At 42.2% G+C, this 18,413-nt stretch overlaps 1 protein-coding gene across 1 annotated transcript; it reads right to left on the bottom strand.

Moving 5' to 3' along the window:
- Window positions 1-1,651: 1,651 nt before the first annotated feature.
- On the bottom strand, window positions 1,652-13,233 carry LOC119650233 (translation initiation factor IF-2). The gene is made up of 5 exons (XM_038052811.1): window positions 13,156-13,233; window positions 12,954-13,084; window positions 3,975-4,112; window positions 3,290-3,471; window positions 1,652-3,211 (listed from the first exon to the last, which is right to left on the bottom strand). Exons 2-5 carry the CDS (start codon window positions 13,064-13,066, stop codon window positions 1,785-1,787), a joined length of 1,860 nt encoding a protein of 619 aa, XP_037908739.1. The 5' UTR covers window positions 13,067-13,084; window positions 13,156-13,233; the 3' UTR covers window positions 1,652-1,784.
- Between the last annotated feature and the right edge of the window lie 5,180 nt (window positions 13,234-18,413).

The raw sequence follows: 18,413 nt of genomic DNA, 5'->3' as shown, positions 1-18,413 counted from the left end.
CTGTGAAATAACGGCAGAAGGTTAGTTCCGCAGGAAGAGTATGGAGAACCTTTAGAGGGTTTCAGTCCTTTGAAAACGCATGCATATGCACGATTAGATATCCACGAAGAATTTCCCCCATGTGAAGAAGACAGACAGATAATAAACCCATATAAGACTTTGTTTCATACACAGAAAAGGACTGAATTACCTGAAAGTATAAACGGTTATATGGTGGCCACGTCAGCACCAAAAACCAACCAATCAACAACATCAAACGGCACGGGTCAAAAAGGAAGAATAAAGATAAGAGACTACAACTTTGAGACCGTTGATAATTTCTCCTATCCAGAGTCGAAACTCACAACCGATAACAGCTACGATGATGATATCCGCGCACGGTTGTTGGCTGCCAAAAGAACCTATTTCAGCTTACAAAGACTGTCCCGCTCGAAACGTCTCACCATAGGGTCAGAGCTCTTACTGTACAAGACTATGATCTTGCCAGTCCCCATATATTCCTCGGAAAGTTGGGTTCTTAGCAAAAAAAATTGTGAACTCGTGGCCACGTTTGAGAGAAGAATTTTTGGCCCCCTACATGAGGATGGACGATTCCGTAGTCTACACAATGACGAAATCTATAAGCGATACCATGACCGTCCGGTTGTGGATAAAATTCGGCTCAATAGGTTACGGTGGGCGGGTCACTTAATCCGTATGGATGAGGATGATCCAGCCCGGGAAGTCTATAAGGGCATTATCTATGGTAGAAAAAGAAGACGAGGCAGACCCTGCCTAAAATGGAGCGATGAGGTAGGTCAGGATGCCAGACAGCTTTTAAGGATATCGAATTGGTGGATCTCGGCGCAAAGCCGGGATGTCTGGAGTTCCTTATTAAGGCAGTCCTAAACCGGATACCGGTTGTTGCGCCGTTGATGATGATGATAAACGGTTACGAATTGTCTCATTACCTACTGAAACTTTTGTCTCTTTGTAACTATCAGCATCTCATAATCTCCAATGTGATAGCCTTCATTTTCAGACACGACAAATGATATTTCTCTTCGTATTTTGATTGCACATCTCTGCAAAACTTGATCTTCGTTTTAAAGAAAAAACCTCTAAACCTTATTGCAAACAAAATAATTCGCGAACTCAATAGACCCTAAATTCACATTTACAAAGCAGCGTCAGCAGTCATAAATCACCAAAAAACAATAGATTAATTTACGCCTCTTTAATGCTAATAAACCAACTAACCTTGTTCTGATATTGAGGATTTTTAATTGCAATCACCTTCCTTCCGTAATTTTATTAATCTCCATTTTCCTCCTAACAACCATCAACTTGCTATTGCTATAGAATTTCAACGTGTGATGCGTTTTTAACGCATTGATGGGCATGAAGAAGGCCAAAGAAAATACGCTGCAAGAAAGACGACACCACCAGTCAGCTTCTATAAATAATTCTCGTTAAAAGTATAACCCACCGAAAATATTATTTTTTATGATAATTAACAATTTTCCTCCATTCGGAAATGTCCACTTTTCACACTTCAGCGAATTCACAACGCGGAATGTTCGTGGGGGTACGCTTCCTATATAAATGCACCAAACACTTTTTAATAAATCCCAACAAATGAATTAATAAAACGCAAAATGTGGTAATTACATTGTACATGTTGTATTATATGTTCTTAAAAAAGTAGTTTTACATTAAATATACAAAGTATTATACATAGAAAAAAATAAATACATATGTATGGAAGTGAATAAAATCGGCTGTAATGATTATACAAAAATTATTCAAGCTGATGCCAATTCGTCTCTCCGTAATGCTTCAGATGGCGATGGCTGTCTTCCGCCTAGTGGTAGAAGGTCAATATTTTGTACATGAGCTCGAACCGAAGCTCCGGGCGGCAATCCTACATACCATTTCCCTACATTTTTGAGGATAGTTGAATCTCGTCCATATTGAGCAAAATCACGATTGCGATCTTTATTTAGCGGCCGCTGATCTGTAGAGATTACCGGGAAACCTTGATCATCATCGTCATAGAATTCTGGCCGATCTTGACCTAAGCCCGTATCTGAGGGAATTCTGTTGCGATCTGGCGAATATTCATCTCGTGAGGGGTAATCGTTTTTTGACCCTTTCTGGGCTCCACTACCGAACTTTTTGTTGAAGCTATAGTCATCATCATATCGGTCATCATAACGATCAGTGGATACCTTGATGCCAAAAGTTGAACCTCGATCGACATTGGAACCGCCCTTGCCGCCATATCTAGTGTTTGTACCTAGCGATCCTTGGCTGTAGTCATAACCGGCAGTCCTGTTATCAAAAAAAGGATTTCGACGATCTCCACTATCATCGCGATCTCCAAAAGGCCTCCTCTTATCTCCTTCACCTCGATCCCCAAAAGGTCGCCTTTTATCTCCTTCACCTCGATCCCCAAAAGGTCGCCTTTTATCCCCTTCACCTCGATCCCCAAAAGGTCGCCTTTTATTTCCATCATCACGATCTCCAAAGGGTCTTCTTTTATTTCCATCGGCACCTTCTCCAAAAGGTCTCCTTTTATCAGCATCCTGTCCATTTGCCGAAAAACCACCATCATTTTTGTCGCGACTTCCTTGTCGATCACCTGAAAAACCTCCATCACGATCATTATACCAATCATCATAACGGTCCTCGGTCCCAATGTCATCATATTGATTTAAACGGTCATCATTAGGATCCCTATCGCGGTCAGTCGGGCGGAATCTTCCGGACTCTGAAGTTTTCAAATATCCATCATCTGCAAGATCATTAGATTGTTGGTCTCTTATACCAAGTTGTGGGATTGCTGGCCTTGGCGCCAAATGTGATCCTGCGCCCGTTGTACTTTGGACTACTCTGTATCCTATTCCCGCACCAGCAATGTATTGTACTGTGCGTTGGGTGCCTTTGTCATCTAAAAATGAATACGATCCTCGCACAACTCCATCTGGCCCGCTAGATTCCGATCTACGATGATCAGGAGCTGATAGTATAAAACGATACTGGCCGTCCGGTCCCCTTACCGTTGCCATTCGACCTCGTGTTCCTTTAGGTGCTTTGTACAAAGGTGCACCATATGCGACGTTTGCTGGCGAGTCAGGAACAGCATTCAGGACTTCAAAGCCTGTTCCAGCTCCAGCAGCGTATCGGACAGTATGCCGCTCTCCAATGTCATCAAGATATGAGTAAAGCCCTGCAGAAATGAGAGATGATAATGTACTTGATGCAAACTCTTCACCCCCTTGGTTGCGCTATTAAAGAAACAAAATACCTCGAACTCTCCCAGTGCTATCAGCGTCCTCCCGTCGTTCATACTCAGATGTCCGGAAATTGAATGCATAGCTAGGATCTTCATTAGGGTCACCATAGGGGTCACCCGGAGTTCCAATTGGTCCTCGAGGATACTGCGACAGATCCATTTTTCGATGAATTCGAGGGCCTCGTGCGCGGAATCTGTAAATTTAAAGCAAAAGCAAGCAAAGAAACATATCAAACATCTTCACCCTCCATCGATTTTCATGCAAAACTCATGTCATTTTCGCAACGTACATGCACATTACCAACAATACAACAAGAATAATGGGCTCGCTTTAAAAGTCTGGAGCAAAATTTCAGTAATTCTCCTTACACAGAAAAAGAGCGGAAACACAGAACTATGATCACTTACTAAAGCAAACGATCATCATTGTGTATCCCAGATACAATAAACGGTTACGATTTTAGATCGTGAAACTCGTCCCAAGAAAGACTTGGGCGAAGCAAAGAAATCTAATCGACAATCACAAGAGTGTGTAATCCAAGCGTAACACTTCATCACTGATGGATTGATTCCAGGGTGATTCTTAGACATATAACTTACCCAGCTGGAAGATCTCATGAATAATTCATCAGATTTGCGGATGGATATCTGTAAGGTGCCTTTTGTTTGTTTGTTATTATGACAGCATAGCACTTACCCACGTGGTCCCGCTGTATAGACGGTTTCTTCAATACGACCGCTTGCCGGACTTCTTGCACCATAACGACCTCGAACTATCTTGTCTGCAGAACCAGTAGCTTCATGGTAATGACCACCAATATCTTTATTGGATAGACTGAAAATAGATTTTATGAACTTAAATGACTGTAAACCTACTTTTTTTCTATTTAAATATTTACGTTTGATGTTAATGAAGAATGTTATATTCTTTTAATAGAGGAGTTTGTAACAGTGTGAATAGCTAAAGTGTTTCATTATCATTACACTGAATGCCACTGATAAGCCTGCAGTAGCAAGGCAAGCACAGAGACTAAAATAAATATCCATAACATAACCAGGATTCAAAACCTGGACGCCAGATCGACAGGCTGACGCTTAACCACCTCGGCCATCACACCATAATTAACTAACAATAAAAAGAAGAAACTGAACCATAAAAAGTGCATGGAAGGCACAGATGAACCAGTTCCACCCCACAGATGATGAACAAGAAGGGCGACAAATATCAGTATATAGGAGCAAAGGAGATGTTAAGTACCAGACAGATTAAAGGACATTCTAAACGTTCAAGGAAGTAATTAACAAAAAACATAAACATACGAGTATGAAATACATATAACTTATGTAATACAAAACCTTATTAAATTCGATTTACTGTCTTTCCGCATGTCTTTTTTATGTTGGAAGGTAGAAAGGCTTAAAACTTACCGCTGGTTCCTGCCATACGGTTATGTGAGGCCTTTACTCACTAAAACCACCTCCTTCTCCTTCACTTACCCCCCCAGTTACCAACTGCGGCTCGTGTTGTTATTTGCTCCTCCTTCCTCAGCAGGTTGTGGATCGCCTTCATTAAATTTTCCATCGCCCTTACCATTTTTAGACGCTACCATTTCATCCACGATATTCTCGACTGACAACCGCTCCCCGGCGTCAATTTTCGCCTCAGCTCTGTGTGCGGCGAACATACTCCGCATCCTCGGAATCATCTCAGGTAATATGGAGACTCGTCACACTCGAAGCGACAAAGTTATGCACGGTACCCTCCCTTAGGAACTGAGTTACGTCGTAGTTAACTTCAACGTGACTTCGTTTGATCCATTTTGAGACATCTGGAATAATCCTACGAGTCCAGTATCCTTTAGTTGAACCCCACCTTTTTTGCCACTCCGAAACCGCTTCATTTTAGGTACAGGTAGGTACAGAACTCGCATATTACATATGATGGGTCATAGAGGCGTCTACTCTCATTCGCCATGAAGTCGATGGGGACCATACCTGCTATCCCACATGCTGCTTCGTCCGATGTTGTACGGTAAGCGCACGACGTTTGCAACGCACTCAATCGATGTGGGACGATATTTATTGCATTTGCTTCTAGCTTTAACGTCGATGGCCAGAGGGGAACTGCATAAAGCAAAATGAAGCTGACAACTCTAGAGGTAACGAACTGATGGCTTTGCCTAGGTTCACCTACATTCGGTAATATTCATGCCAACAACGTAGTAACCCCGGAAGCCTCTGTTGCTAAATTCTCATGGGGCTTGAATTTCAATTTTTTGTCAACCATGACTCCTAGGTTTTTAAGCGTTGGTTACGAGTGTATGATGTGTTCGCCAAATATAATCTTCATCAACGGTTGCTTCCTTCGCTTGGTGATCAAAATTACCTTGGTTTTATCGTTCGCAGAAAGCGTAAGACCAGCGACTTCAAGCGAAGATTTCATTTCAAAGATTGCCTCGTTTGTGAGGACCTCGATCTCGTCAATATATTGTGCCACGATAGTTACTCCGATATCGTCTGCGAAGTCAATGATTGCCACCCCCTTGGGCAGTTTCAACTTAAAAATTCCGTCATACATCATTATCCACATGAGAGGACCGAAGACTAATCCTTATTCCACGTATCTTAGGTCCCCCCTCCGAATCGTAGCACCATAGTCTCCCCCGGAGGAATTCTATTACTCTGCCCACCAGGTATTTGAGAGCGCTCAATTTGGCTAAACCCGCAATTATCTTACTCCATTTTGCAGCATTGAAGACATTCTTCACATGAAGAGTAACTATCATCTACGATTTATTGACCTCTATTGCTTCCTCCGCAATTTTTGTCACCGTGCTGGTCGCATTGACTGTAGATCTTGAAAACATATTTTTTTTTTGAGAATGATGGTGGAGTGGAGTGTTCTACGAATTATATAAAGGAGCACTCAACATTTGCGAGCCGCCACGATCACGCCGCTCCCAGGGCAGCGGTGAGGCAGCGTCTGACGATTTGCCTCTGCCCTGGTAAGAAACCGTAAAGCCGTCATCGTTTGGCATTTTTGTAGATCTTGCCTTTCGGGATCCAAACTGCTTATCCGAAAGGCCAGCCTCCTTTTCTGTGATAAGTACAAGCCTATTGTAGCTGACCCAGTCGAAAAGTTTGCCGACGCCGTTTAATAGGCATATAAGCTTACAAAACGAAGGATTACCCAAAGGTTTTTTTAGCTTCACGATTAGCACAAGCTTTTGCTTCCTCTAATTTTCCAGGAAAATCCCTTCTTTGAAGAGCGTCGTAAATGTTGCATCGAACTACATTGGCACTGTTTTAATGGTCACTACCAGAGCTTTATTCAGAATGCCATCTGTCTGTGTTTGCCTGTCACATGCATTTTTCTCAGAAATGCTTATACCGGTCCGAATCAATTTAGTGGGATGGTGGGAACTGTGAACGCACACACATACAGTGAGCTACGTCGTTCTATCTTGAATTTAAGGTGGTCTCCATATATCCACGCACCTTTTGGATATAGGTGCGTGTAATTTTTTGCCAAAAAATATAGCCATGTGGGATGTCAAACGAAAGGCCCCGGTTAATACTTTTCAAATCTAGTTTTAGTTCTGACATTTAATTTACACAGGGGGCAAGCCGAGGCTGAAAAGTGGTCATTTCTTTCAGGGAGTCTCAAAACCTACCCAACCGAAAAATCTGAAAAAATCACGAAGTTTCCACTGTGCCTAGGCTCCGAAATACCCCGACATCTGTTCAAATAAAGTTAATAATATATAATACTATAATTTTTAGCAAATGACCCTTAACTTCATTCGACAATCATGCAATTTTGCAGTAATTTAAGGTTTAATAAGAAGCATGATCCTACTAAGCTCGGTGCACTACTCCTAACAAAATTATAACAGGTCGAAGTTGTCGTTTCAGTGCAAATGCTAAGACTTTGAATGTGACTGGCACACGAAAGTGAATATTCTGACATGATATAAGCAATACATTACGTGCTAGGTATTAAATACACAAAACCTTTCATAGCTGAAGCGTCCTGCTTCCGATTTCCCGACTTGCCTTTCTTTTTCTTTAGCTTTTGTTCCGTTCAGAAGTGGGGACGACTCGTCGTTTTTCGACGATATCCTCATTTCGGACATAATAATGCTGTTGTTCGTCACTGGTTCAAGGTAACATCTTCGTCCCCATTACCGCGGAATTATTCGGAATCGTGAGTGTGACAAGGCGGACGGCATTTTCGTAAATTTTAGTTTTGAGACGTTCGTTGATACGTTGATCACAAATGCACCAATTGAGGAAAGCTATTTCATCTAGGTTGCGCTAATGCGGGAAGCAATTTCAGCATTGACTGATAGCATTGATCCGAGATTACATGTTTCATGGGCATTGTTGAAACATCATCTGCAAGGAGCAATGTATAGGGCGCTGGACATTGGATGTCTCGTGTGACAATGTCCATAACAAGAATAAAGAGGAGTGGGGAGAGGGCGTTCCCTTAAGGAACACCGACGGGAACGCGAAGCGGTTTTGATATGCCCGACACACTTCGAACTTTACTTTTCATATCATGAAACGAACACCACAGAGTTGTGTCCTAGAACCACTGACATGAAAATGAAATCCCTAATGAGGCCCTAATTGGCATTGACCTGCATCTCATTTTAAGAAGGGGGGCCACTGATGGGCGTCTACCATTTCTTACAGTCAGTTTAGGTGACGTTACACCACTCCAGGACGTATTCACTAACATTCACTCCTCTATCAACTGAGAGACCAGCAAATGAAGACAGTACTAAAAGAATACTTTGTCATAAGTGCATGAAGAGGAACCATTAAGGCAGGTAATGTAAAATAAAGACAATTCCTTTTTTGGGGAGAAGTAATTCCTAAAGAAAAAAATTCTTGAAATTGCGACGGTAATTGTTGACAATGCTCCACCATATTCTAGATTAGTTTCTGAAATTAGCAATCAGGGCAGCTGCAAATTCGCATAAGTAAGTTCATAAAACGTAGTTCCCCTCGTGTTCATCCTGAAGCCAGAACATCCCTGAAGGCAATCGTAATCTGGTAGGCTTGTTTCCCTTCTCTATATTCTAGGCAGAATTCAAGAACGACTTGATTGTAGTTGCAAACCAAGAGTAGAAACTATCCGCAGGTCCTTGCCAACGATCCAAGTAACTAAAATGATCCATATTCTAGGTAAGAAGTGTATCATGGTAAATAATTGTATTACTGATGAAAGAGCAAAAGAAGCATCAGATACCATTAAAACGCTTTGAAAATCGATCGACCCAAAAATAATCTCCAACCTTCATTAGTGCTAAACATAAGTCACTATAAACTGAACGCTAACAAACATTCTACAAAGGTATTTGCGAGGCGGTAGCAGTTTTCTGACCATCCCAATTCGACTACCCAATCGCCAGTAAGGAAGCAAGGAATAATCCTGCTCTTAAAAGCGTTTCGTTTCAATTAATATTCAGGACATTTGATGTCTTTACTGAATATGACATTCTCGTATTAATTTGAATTCGTTATTCATCATCAACATCAACGGCGCAACAACTGGTATCGGGTCTAGGCCTGCCTTAATGGGGAACACCAGACGTCCCGGTTTTGCGCTGCTCCATCTTAGGCAGGGTCTGCCTAAGATATTGCCCTATAGACTTTCCGAGCTGAATCTTCCTCATCCATACGGATTAGGTGACCCGCCCACCGTAACCTATTGAGCCGAATTTTATCCACAACTTGACGGTCATGGTATTGCTCATAGATTGTGTTATTGTGTAGGCTACGGAATCGTCCATCCTCATGTAGGGGGCCAAAAATTCTTCGGAGCATTCTTCTCTCGAACGCGGCCAAGAGTTCGCAATTTTTCTTGCTAAGAACCCAAGTTTACGAGGAATACATGAGGACTGGCAAGATCATTGTCTTGTACAGTAAGAGCTTTGACCCTATGGTGAGACGTTTCGAGCGGAACAGGTTTTGAAAGCTGAAATAGGCTCTGTTGGCTGACAACAACCGTGCGCGGATTTCATCATCGTAGCTATTATCGGTTGTGATTTTCGACCCTAGATAGGAGAAATTATCAACGGTCTCAAAGTTGTATTCTCCTATCCTTATTCTTCCTGTTTGACCAGTGCGGTTTAATGTTGTTGGTTGATTAGTTTTCGGTGCTGACGTTACCACCATATATTTTGTCTTGCCTTCATTGATGTGCAGCCCAAGATCTCGCGCCGCCTGATCGATCTGGATGAAGGCAGTTTGTACATCTCGGGTGGTTCCTCCCATAATGTCGATATCAGCAGCATAGACCAGTAGTAGGGTGGATTTAAAGAGGATCGTACTTCTTGCATTTATCTCAGCATCACGTATCACTTTTTCGAGGGCCAGGTTAAAAAGGACGCATGATAGGGCATCTCCTTGTCGCAGACCGCAGATCCTGCTGCTTTTATCTGTCCTCGCACATTGGTCAGGTCAGCCTAGTCAGTTCTTCGTCTGGATAACGAATTCTCTCATGGTCGTGTACAGTTTTACCCTGGCTATGCTATCATAGGCGGCTTTAAAGTCGACGAATAGATGGTGCAACTGTTGTCCATATTCCAACAGTTTTTTCATCGCTTGCCGCAGAGAGAAAATCTGATCTGAAGCTGATTTGTCTGGAGTGAAACCTCTTTGGTATGGGCCAATGATGTTCTGGGCGTATGGGGCTATCCAGCCTACCAAGATAGCGGAGAATATATAACAGATGGTACTCAGCAACGTGGTACCTCTATAATTGCTGCACTGTGTGATATCTCCCTTTTTATGTATGAGACAGATAATGCCTCGTTGCCAATCGTCAAGCATTGATTCGCCGTCCCATACCTTAAGGACAAGTTGCTGAACCACTTGGTGTAACTGGTCGCCTCCATATTTAACCAATTCGGCTGTAATTCCATCGGCTCCTGGCGACTTATGATTTTTTAGCTGAAGAATTGCACGGACTATTTCTCCTAAACTTGGTGGTGACAGTATTTGTCCGTCGTCTTCAGTTGGCGGGACCTCCAACTCGCCGATAATTTGGTAGTTGAGCAGTTCATCAAAATACTCAACCCATCGCGCCAATATGCCCATTCTGTCGGAAATCAGATTTCCCTCTTTGTCTCGGCAGGATGAGCATCGAGGTGTATAATGCTTCATCTTGCTGACTGGTTGGTAAAACTTCCGCGCCTGGTGCAGTTGCTCCCTGTACTTTTCTAGTTCATAGACTTTTTGGTTCTCCCAGGCTTCCTTTTTCCGTCTGTGAAGTCGCTTCTCCGCTCGACGGAGTTCGTGATAGGTCTCTGCGCGTGCCCGCGTTCTTTGAGAATGCAACATTACTCGGTATGCGGCATTCTTGCATTCCGTTGCTAGCTTACATTCATCGCCAAACCAGCCGTTCCGACTCCTTTTGTGGCTGGGGCTCAAGTATGTTTGTGGCCGTATCAATGAGCAGGTGGTTGTGAAGATCATTTGTTGATGCTTCATCTCCAGGTCCTCTATTGACTGCGGTTATTGCGGCATCCGTTTCCCTCTTATAGGTGAAGCGGAGGGTTGTGTTTTGGATGGCTTTAGTGTTAACTCTCACCTGATTGTCAGAGGGGATTCTGGGTGGTGTTATTATTCGGGCTCGGAACACCATGCCAACGAGATAGTGATCCGAGTCTATATTGGCCCCCCTATATGTTCTGACATTCGTCAAGGCTGAGAAGTGGAGACATTCGATCAACCACGTGGTCAATTTGGTTGAAAGTGGTCCCGTCTGGAGGGGCCCATGTATGTTTGTGGACCGCTTTCCGCGCAAACCAGGTACTTCCAACAACCATTTCGTGTGACGCTGCTAATTGAATAATCCGCAGTCCGTTATCATTTGTATTTTGGAGTATCATAGAATATCCACTTTCGGTTGATATTGACATTCAAAATCTTGAATTTCCAAAGAAATGACAACTTTAACCTATTATAACTTTATTAGTAATAGTGCGATTTCCACCAAACTTAGTAGGATCAAACTCTATATTATGACCTATATTGCTGCTAGGTTGAATTGTAGTAATATATATAACATATATTATTAACTTTATTTGAAGGGACATCAGTATGGAAGGTATTTCGGAGCCTAGCCACCATATAGTGGCAGCCTCTTGATTTTTTGGGTGGTTTCTGAGAATGGTCCCGTTAAATAAATGATCACTTTGGACACCCCCCCCCCAAACCCCCCGCCTTTCAAAAAAATGTCAAAACTAAGACCAGCTTCGGAAAGTACTAATCAAGACCTTTCATTTGACACCCCACTTGAGAATATTTTTAGCGAAAAAAAATGTACACCCCCCTTTTGCAGGTATGGGGACCTCCCCTTATATTCGACATAAAAGGAACTCACTGTATGTGTAAGCGTTCACAGTTCCCACCTTTCCACCAAATTTGGTGTTAATCGCTGCGTCAGCCTCCGATGTGGGGAGTTGGGGAATAATGAGTAAAATTAGGCCGATGTCTACATCGAAAATTAAAAAACTAATGGCGATAGGAAGAATCGAAGAGAAAAGGGTAGACGGGAAGAACTTTTAGGGTCAAATCCACATTCGAAGGGGGAGGACTTTTCTCGATCAACAATAGAATTATTACTACTAAAGAAATAATTAAAATAATTGAGATTATAAGTAATATTGAAAGAATTATTTATGCTAAAATAATCGAGACCTTATGATTGGAAGTCATATCTACTTTTATACTATATAAATAAAGTTTATCCCCCTCATCAGTAAATAGAAACATAGAGGCATAATCAAACAATATCAACAAAATGTCAATATCAAGCAGTTGCTTCAAATCCGAAATGATGGGTTTTAGAAAAATGATGATTGAGGTGGGACCTGAGTAGCTTGAGAGTGGTTACCCTCTATTAAACTATGATGGGCTCATGTAACTGTAACACCTGAGGCTAGAAGAATTGCTGTATTTAAAAGGAGAATTTGGAATGGATTAAATGGGATAATTCCTGCAGGTCTAATTCAACTGTGGGGGATAAACTACTACGGAAGAATGTTCAAAAAATGAAACAAAATTGAATACTTCCGATAGTTAAGGCGTAAGTATGAAGGCCTTGGAAAGTTCCTTTTTACGAGATGTTTTGTTTTGTTTTACACAAAACCTTAACAGGAGACCGGCGAAAGGTGCTGATTGCTGGAGCTGCTGTTCCTAGCTTCAAAAACGTACACATAACATTTTGAATTATGGTATGTTGAAGTACGTGATGTCTTAACCATAATAGAACACTAGGAGACAATGTGGTTGGTATTACAATCCTGATTTAACTCAGATACTCATTCATTTCCTGACAAATGACCATCTTAGTAAAAAGGAAAAAACGTTAAAGATTCTAGTGACTAATCCAGTAATATGTAGAAAGAATTGTTCACGAATCCCCAACTTAGAATGGATGGGAAACAACATTTTTAATATATCAGCGAATTCTAAAATCACTTTAGATATAATAGTCACACTAAGTCAATTAATGATCCGTCTTTCCCAAAAGAAAAACATGGAGTATCACGAATGTGATGGAAGGTACAGAAAAATGAACACAAACGAGGTAACAAATGATCCTAACGACGCTAATTAAAATTGTAAAAACTTATCACAAACAACTGAAATTTACCCGAACGAAAATGATCCATCATTGTTAACTTTGTTATAATCCGTTGCCGCATCAGACAGGACATTTGCAATTTGCACTGCACACAAAATCCAAAAAGTTCTAAGAAATCTCATATTCTTCCTTCAATAGTCCTTAATGATCGGAAAATATATGAATTCACTTTTATTTGCTAATTTTCACAAAACCTCTTATTATACTGAACTCTGTTAGACCAAACACTAAGAACCCCAACTCGTTGAAATCTTATCGGACCTGGTTGAACTTTGCAACTGACTTATCATCCTCTGTATATTCACTTTTTATATGCAAGCATTTTCAAATTGCTCTGATCTAGACGAGAAAAATCGTAGATTCCACGGAACTCCATAGCCCTCCCCTCAGATATTTTCCATTCATTGGGGCTCAATCAATGAAAAGATGGAGCTAGAACAAAGCCTCGCGTGGACTCCCTTATCCCCCAACAGTGCATAGAACGAAAACGATAGTAGCGATGGTAGGGAGCTTTCAATGAACGACCACTATCTTCTTAAGCAGCGTGTAAAGTCTTAAGATAGCCACCCGCTGTCGAGTTAATTGACCATATCGGTTGTTGCTGAAGATGTACGCTTTTTTCTTTAACACGTTAGTTGCCAGCAAGAAAATGTCGTTCTACTTTATCAGTGAAGTTTCTCAGGTAATATTCAGAAATCAGAATAGAGTCAGGACCTCACTTTCATTTTCTTTGCGTCAAAATCAAAACATTACCAGGATATTCATCATCATCATCATCAACGGTGCAACAACCGGTATCCGGTCTAGGCCGGTCTTAATAAGGAACTGCAGACATCCCGGTTTTGCGCCGAGGTCCACCAATTTGATATCCCTAAAAGCTGTTTGGCGTCCTGACCTACGCCATCGCTCCATCTCAGGCAGGGTCTGCCTCGTCTTCTTTTTCTATCATAGATATTGCCCTTATAGACTTTCCGGGCTGGATCATCCTCATCCACACGGATTAAGTGACCCGCCCACCGTAACCTATTTAGCCGGATTTTATCCACAACCTGATGGTCATGATATCGCTCATAGATTTCGTCGTTATGTACTGCTACGAAATACCAGGATATTTAAATTTGAAATTCTGATACCGTTGTGGGAAAAGACAAAAGGTATCTCTACCACCGTAGGATGTCATGCGATTATCGAAATCTTCTAGGTCCTTTCACACTGTTGTTCAAACTGAAAAGGAGTTAGTACAAACCAATGTACAACTGAGCATGAACCTCGCTAAAATGGTCACTCAAAGTGTTAATACTACCATCAACCGAAATTCTCACCTGCGTCACTGATAATGTGCTTGTTGTGTGCCAGAGCCGATTGTTGTTTTCAGAGGTGTTCAAGTTTCAGTTGAATTAATTGCACGATAGTTCATTACGGAGTCCACTTGGCCACAACAATGCTGCACAACACCAAGGAGTTTTCACATATTGTTCTTTGATAATGTGCCATATTCATATACTGTCCAGATCACTTAAATTTCCCGAGGAAGAGGTTAGGTCAATGTCTCATATTCACTCATTCAGAAGACGATAATGATGATGTCTTCAATGCTGCATATCCACAATATTTTCGTTTGCCGTGTAATTTACTGGCCCCCGATTATGATAAAATGCAAATGTTTTTAATTGAACGTTCTGTTTTCATGAATGGCGTTGTATTCGGCTTAATGTGCAGTTTTGTTACCATTAAAAATAATATAGTGCCTCATTGTCGTCCGCTGGTTGCATTGCGCCAAGCCAACGAAGGCTCGATTTGAGTAATTCCTGGTTAATAGATAGGTGTTACATGGGGAGCCTTCTGCTCGTGTGAATCGAATTACGGATGGATTTGGAAATTAATTACGACTCAAGACTCCAAGAAACAAAATTAACCTAATGACAAGTCATAGTGAGGATGTGGGGAAATCAATTCCGCCTATTTCAGTGCAGCACGAACTCAGTGGAATGAAATTTATGAGAACTGTTGGCAGTAGAATAGATTAGAGCCTTAATTAAGGCATTTCTCATGGTAAATTCTTTCATTACGCAAAAGCTTCTGACTTTGATACTTACAAATAACTACGAATTTAGCTATTATATAGTTCAATGAAATTAAGATTAAAAATGACAATTCATCATGTCCAAGGACTGCCTAGTAACGACGCTTTTATTTTTGACTATTATTAATTAAGCTTCTTTTCCAGCATGTTCACCTTGTCTGAGGGAGATATTAGTCTATCTAGCAAGGAAAAATTGGACTACCTTCTTCAGTAAAAACAGATTTCTACCCTTACTGAATTTATCTAAATGCCTATTGAATACCACTTTAATGATCACAAGCCGACTTTGAATAGGTGAAAGATATTTAGGCATCATAGCGACTACATGCGGAGATAATCGTGATGCAACTGAAGGTAAATAAATCTGAAATTTGTAGGCCAGAAATCTGGAAATTTTGAAATTATGAGCGAACGAAATATTATCCATAATATGGCAAGGACAAATTATTCTCTTTTACGGTAACCAATGAAGAAAAATTTCTGAAAGACATACGCGTATCGCGACAGGCTTTATCCAGAATGGCTGTAGTACAGACTCTCCAAGACGTTAGATGGAGGATCTCTGGTAAGCATACAGATGCAGCCCTGCAATATTGTATTTTTTTAAGGTTTTATGTCTGTTTTTTCCTTCCTTCCCCACGGAACCGCCGCAAAGCATTACCTCGCGGGGTGGACTGCGCTTTAAGCGGGTCAAGACTTCCGTTCTTCGCGTCCTTCTTGCGCGCTCCGCTCTTCCAAGTTCCTCCTGTATTCTTTTTATTGCGGAATTCACCGCAAACCAGTTTCCCTCCGACTTCAACATTTCCCCGACGGTGTTCTGCGGGCTTAGGTTGGTTTTCAGGGAGTCTTCTAGACTCCTCCTTTCTGAGAAAAATCGTGGGCAGTGGAACATAACATGCTCCGGGTCCTCAGGTGTGCAACCACATTCAGGACAAAAGGGAGAATCATCCAGCCTGAATTGGTGCAGGTACTTCCTGTAACCAACATGTCCTGACAGGAATTGCGTCAGATGGTAGTTAATCCCTCCGTGTCGTCGCTGGATCCACTCCTCAATACGGGGAATCAAAGTGTGGTTCCAGCGAGTCGTCCCACCGTTGCTGCCACTTCTCCATCGACTCTTGCCTTGCCGCCTTTCGCTATTCTGCATCCTTTTCAGGATGATTCATTTTCCTTTTCTCGTACAGGCAGCGTGTGCCACTTGCCAGATTATCTATCGGGATCTGCCTCGCCTGATATTGTTTTGAAGGTACACCCTTAGCGGCACTAAGCGGTAAGTCATATTCCCCTTCTCCGATTACTCTCACACAGTAGTGCTTCCTCCCAAACTGGTTCCACATATAATAGTGTGAAGCGAACCACTCCGGCCACAAGTAATCTGCGACTGTATTTTGGGCCTCCAATGTTAGGCATCATCCGCACTAATGATACGCTAGTATTTTCCGCTTTCTCACAGGCATAGTCCAGATGTCTCTTGAAATAGATTTTTGCGTCAATCATCACCCTTAGGTATTTGGTAAGCGGTTTCGAAGTGATGACGTGATCACCAACACGAATATTAACCGTATTCCTCCTCGTAAGAGATTGGTAGTCAAGACCGCTTCCGTCTTTTGTTCCGCAAGGTCACGCTGAACCATCTCCAGCCACGCTTTTATAGCGCTAATGGTTTCGTTAGCGTACATTTCAACATCTTCAGGTTGTTTCGCGACGACAACTACAGTTGGATCATCTGCGGAACCGATTATCATGGCCTCCTTTGGCACTGGAAGGACAAGGACCCCATTGTACATGACGTTCCACAGGAGATGACCCAACACTAAGCTCTGTGGTACTCCTGCGGTGACGGTGTATTTCTCGGATCCCTCATCCCTGTCGTACCAAAGTGTCCTCTCCGAAAGGTAACTGTCGAGGAGTTTAGTGAAATAACTAGGGCATTTTTGATGCCCAACGTCACCACGGCACAGCAATTTTTAGACGACATCGCGTCTCGAGCCAGCTTCAAAACAACGGCTACGACGTCGATCGTTGAGTGGGCTTGACGAAATCCAAATTGTCGCTCCGATAGTCTATCCTTATATTCAATGATAGGGAGCAGTCTGTTGTAGATGACCCTTTCAAACATCTTTCCTGCCGTGTCCATGAGGTAAATCGGTCGGTATGATAATGGGTGTCCTGGGTGCTTATTCGGCTTCGGGAGCGAAATTTGTTTTTGCCTCTTCCACCGGTCGAGGAAAACTCCTTCTACCATGCATGTTTCAAAAACACTGATAAACCAGTCGGGTCTGGTCTTAACAGCGAGTTTAAGAGTTCTATTGGGAATAGCATCCAGACCGGGTGCTTTGCTATCACCATTTCTGCGACAAATTTGCGCAAGTTCCTCCTCAGTTACCGCAGGTATGGTGTAGATGTCCAATGCTTGTTTGTGTTGTTTGCGCTCCCCTTTATCCGGGGGGTAGAGCGCCATCACGATATCGAAGATCAGAAGATGCGGGCAGGTGAGTTGTGGTGTTTGCCTCTCATCTTCTTCATAACCACCCTGTACGCTCTTCCCCAGGGGCTTTGGGCTGCCTCTGCGCGAACTTCCTTGAAGCATTTTCGCTTGTTGGTTCGTATACCCTGTTTAAGCCTACATCGAAGGTTCACATATACTTGCCGTTTCTCGTCGAAGTCCGGTCTTCCTCTAGATCGTTGGCAGATCCTTCTAGCTCGAAAACATGTATCCCGTTACATCGCGACTTCTTCATTCCATTCGTTATGAGTCCCATCATTTGCTCTACCTTTTCTCTATGAATGCATCAGCTTCACGGAAACGCACATCGATGCATGGCCCATATTCAATGTGGAGGAAAATCGCCTGGTGGTCGCTGTGAGTATAATGCTCACTGGCAAACCATGTCATTCCCCTCGCCAATGTGGTACTCACATATGTCAGATCGACTATTGAGCCCGACCCTGTCCTACGAAAAGTGGAAACCTTTTTCCGTATTGGCAAGCACCAAATCTAGCTCCGCGAAAGCCTCGAGCAGGATACAGTCCCTGCTGTTCGTAGTGCGACTGTCCCAATCCATGTAAATAATTTTTTTTCACAGAATGTAGCCATGTGGGGTATCAAACCAAATGGCTCAATTAGTGCTTTTCGAAACTGGTCCCATATTTGATATCGAGTGAAACATAGGAGAGTGAGGGCGCAAAATATGACCATCAAAAAGTGTAACAGGTCTCGTCCTCAGATACTATCCAGCCGAAAAATCTGCAAAAAATCACAGTGGTGCATCTCTACGAAATCTAGGCCTCAAAATACATCCGGTTACGATGTCTATACAAATAAATTTAATAATAGTATATTTCCACATTTTAGAAATTTACCCGTCCATCCCATAGATGCAAAA

Source organism: Hermetia illucens, chromosome 2, assembly GCF_905115235.1.
Source record: "Hermetia illucens chromosome 2, iHerIll2.2.curated.20191125, whole genome shotgun sequence".
NCBI classification, from domain to species: Eukaryota; Metazoa; Arthropoda; class Insecta; order Diptera; family Stratiomyidae; genus Hermetia; species Hermetia illucens.
Note: the sequence above shows the minus strand (reverse complement) of the source record. Positions and strands in the feature narration are given on the sequence as shown.

Excerpts from the sequence above, each read along its gene's own strand:
- LOC119650233 (XM_038052811.1), bottom strand. The coding sequence starts at position 13,066 with ATGAGATTTCTTAGAACTTTTTGGATTTTGTGTGCAGTGCAAATTGCA. Across the intron at positions 3,472-3,974 it reads TATACAGCGGGACCACGTGG|ATTCCGCGCACGAGGCCCTC; the intron begins GTAAGTGCTATG and ends TTAAATTTACAG. Across the intron at positions 3,212-3,289 it reads TAGCACTGGGAGAGTTCGAG|GGCTTTACTCATATCTTGAT; the intron begins GTATTTTGTTTC and ends TCATTTCTGCAG.